Here is a 3413-nt window from a genome sequence, read left to right on the forward strand (position 1 = left end):
AGTAAATCAGCCCTTTCTAAAATCACTGTGACGGCGTGGAGCGTCAGGCAGTCCACACAGAGTCACTGAAGCTTGGACTTACTGTGCAGTTAGTAACTCCACTCCACTTCGGAGCCCGACCGTCTACACTGCAAAAAACATCAGTCTTGTGCAACATTTTTTTCATAAAACTTTTCGATTTCGCTTCTTTCCAAACCAAGAAAACTTTTTTCCCTGAATCAAATTATGCGTATTTATAGGAACTCAAACTATGGTGCAAACAAGTGAAATAACCAGCAGACTTTTCTTGCAAGGACAGATCCTGACTGAATGAAACAACATGCTCAGATGATATTTTTTACAGCGTACACGCCCCCTGGATATAGACACTCGTTGTAAGCAACATGGCTTGACACTAATACACGTTGAAAGGATAGACTTTATTGCTAAAACGTGTAAACATAACATGTACACTGATATGTTTTACTTTTTTAATTTATTTTATTGATTTTTTTTTTAATTTTTAGAAATATTCAAGTAGACATCTCCCATATTTTTTTCTGGTATACTCTGCTATTCTCTTTCCTTATGCTCTATACTCACAATCGTTAAAATAATAAATAAAACGTACAGATTTTGTTTATTTCTACAATACTATGTATTCCAAAAAAAAGCTGAGTTCACGCCTTTATATATATCTTTAACCTCAACTTTTCTTCTTTTTTTTTTACAATTTAATTATTATTGATATTAATATTATACAAAAACTCTAGGCAGCATTGCAGTGAAATAACAGTCAGCATCAATGTTCAGTTGAAGAGAAAAAAAAAGGTCACCTCTTGGAGAAGTGTAGCATATGCATTGCATCCTCAATGTCTCATAAAAAATATCAAAAAAAAAAAAAAAAAAAAAAAAAAGAAGCTCTTCTTTATGAAGTGCTCGTGTTTTCCCCAAAAACAACGTTTCAGGGCTGAGAATAAAATATGGTCCTGGTTCAATTAGAAAAAATAGCTGCATTTTTCTTAAATATGTACAATGTTGGTATTTCACTTAAAATGCTATATAAAAAAATAGATTTGCTATGGTGCCCACCTCTGTAGAGAGTTAACAGTGCAATAGAAACCGTATTTCCAGTCCACTCCCCCCTCGACCACCACTCCACTTCCTTTAGAGAAAATCAGCACGAACACTTGCACTCTGAGATGATTGGGTATTGCACCTGTATCCACGTACAGTATTTCTGTCTTAGAAAACCTTGACAATACCACCGGAGGAAAATCTTGTTGATTGACTTGACGGGTTTGCAAGACATCCCCTCAGGGAAGGAGCACGAGCGCTCAGAGAAACAGTTTCCCTCCTTGATGTAACGTGGCCAGAACCTCACGCCCAAATCCTTCCAGGTGTGTACCACAGGGCAGTGCGTGTAGGTCCACAGCCACTGCAGAAATTTCCTGCGGGCTTTCTTGCCCACTTTTACCCGCTTTCCATAGGGGGTCTCTGTGAGGTCCAGCTTTTTAATCTCGTTAGGCATGGGCCCCTGCAGCTTCACCTGGTTGTCTGGCGCGGAGAGGTTCACCAGCATGGGCGAGGTGATGGACATGAAGTTGGGGTCAAAGTTACTGCCGAGCTTTTTCCTCAGAGTCCTCTCGGCCAAGTCCTGCTCCCGGGGGTCGTACTCCGGGTCGGGGTCCTCCTTGAGGTCGGGCACGGGGAGGTGATCACTGGGCGATGGACGGAGGCGAAGGTAATGCTGTGAAACTCCAAGGTGAACGCACACCAGCACGTAAACGAGTAGCGTTTGTGAGAGGCCCATTATTCCTCTTGGTTTTACGCACCGGTTCTTCTCGCGTAAATAATATTCAATTCTCTTCCCGGTCACTGTGTTCTCTGCAATGACTTGCCCGGGGCTTCATAAATAGTAGAAGTTCAGTCACCAGCAAGGCGATACTTTTAATAGACCACGTCGGGTTTGAATGACATGGAGCGCTTTGCTTTTTAGGGCTCCTTCAACTTTGCAATTTGCCCGCTGATGCAACTCTGCAGCGCGGCGCGGTGCCCCTGCTTTGCAAAAAAAGTGTTTAGTCTAAACACAAAAAAAGCACAAAACAGAATGGGGAAAACTCTATTCACGCTCTCTCCGGCCTCACCCCGCTCCCTTGGATTCACTTTGGGTTTCTTTCGGTTGTCATGGTTACCCCGGGGACTCGAAGCCACGACGAACTGTCTACACTGGATGACAGCGGCCGAGGCGAGAGCTGCATGGAATGAAGTGTTTTCTAAAGAGACAGAATAGATCCGGAGCGTCCCGAGAGAGAAGGGCGCACAAAAGAGTACTTGACCAAGTTTTAAATGTCACGCGCCCGGCAATGAGGGCTGCCTTGGCCAATGTTATTTTTACGCACGGCTTTTATAAACGTGGCTTCTCTTAACGTCGCCTGACGCTCTCAGGTTTGACAAGGTCCCAGGGCGCACAATCCATGGACTGAGGAAATGTTCTCTGCAGTCAGTCCCCTGTGGTATTCCAGCCGTCGATCCGTGCACCTCGCTGAAAATGTCCAAAAATAACTTAGAGAAGAATGCGCCGCAGTGGGATGCAACTTATGAAATAACAGCCATTTATCTTTCCAGAGGATGTTCCAAATCGCAGAGCAGCTCTTTACACAAAAGTCTCAGGCTGTATATTCCCAACACAACTCTCGGCTGTGCATGTAATTTGAAATAAACGCTGAAAAGCGGCGTTACAGATTGCAGTGTCAGTGCATATCAAATGCAAACTGCAAATAAAAGCCAGTAAACGCTGTTAGTTCAAAGTTCCTTTCACTGTGGCATTGCTGAATCCTTTTCAGAAAAGCTCCAGGTCCCACTGTCGCTGCATGACGAGACAGTCCATAATCTGGAGCCTTTTTGCCCGGTCGATGCAAGCGGTCAATTCCCGAGGGAGCGTCTCTACTCCTTTGATAACTGGTACAGAAGCTCCTACAGAGTCGCTCCTACTTCAGGAGTCTGAGAGACTTGGCGCTGGAGCGTTTCTTTGCTTAGGCACACTGTGTGTGAGTGTGTCTGTAGCGAGTGGTGCTCAGTCCCAAGTTAAATATCCCCCTCCGACGGTACAAAGTGTCAGAGGGGCCTGCCCACCCCGGCCACTTTCACTATGATTGACAGCCCCCCCTCCGGGCCACCCCCCTCCTCCCCCCCTTCTCCCCTCACAACGTGGAAAATATCAGCCACAATCACAGAATCAACTGGGTCCTAGAGCACCACTTTTATCCCGTATTATAGCGTAATATTCCACAACACGAGCAGAGTTATTACATTACAGGGCATCTGAAATCTCACACACACACTTTAAGTGCTGTACCAACTGTTTTCTCCTGCGCGTTTCATCAGCAGAGTGTCTGTCATGCACTAATAGGTTCAATACGCTGTCAATATTC

At 44.8% G+C, this 3413-nt stretch overlaps 1 protein-coding gene across 1 annotated transcript; it reads right to left on the reverse strand.

The window, feature by feature from the left end:
• Positions 1-527: 527 nt before the first annotated feature.
• On the reverse strand, positions 528-3072 carry nog2 (noggin 2). Its single transcript, XM_049563178.1, has one exon. The coding sequence runs from the start codon at positions 1790-1792 to the stop codon at positions 1157-1159; it is 636 nt and encodes a 211-aa protein (XP_049419135.1). The 5' UTR covers positions 1793-3072; the 3' UTR covers positions 528-1156.
• Positions 3073-3413: the final 341 nt, after the last annotated feature.

The sequence above is a fragment of the Epinephelus fuscoguttatus genome, linkage group LG20 (assembly GCF_011397635.1).
Source record: "Epinephelus fuscoguttatus linkage group LG20, E.fuscoguttatus.final_Chr_v1".
In the NCBI taxonomy this organism is placed as follows: Eukaryota; Metazoa; Chordata; class Actinopteri; order Perciformes; family Serranidae; genus Epinephelus; species Epinephelus fuscoguttatus.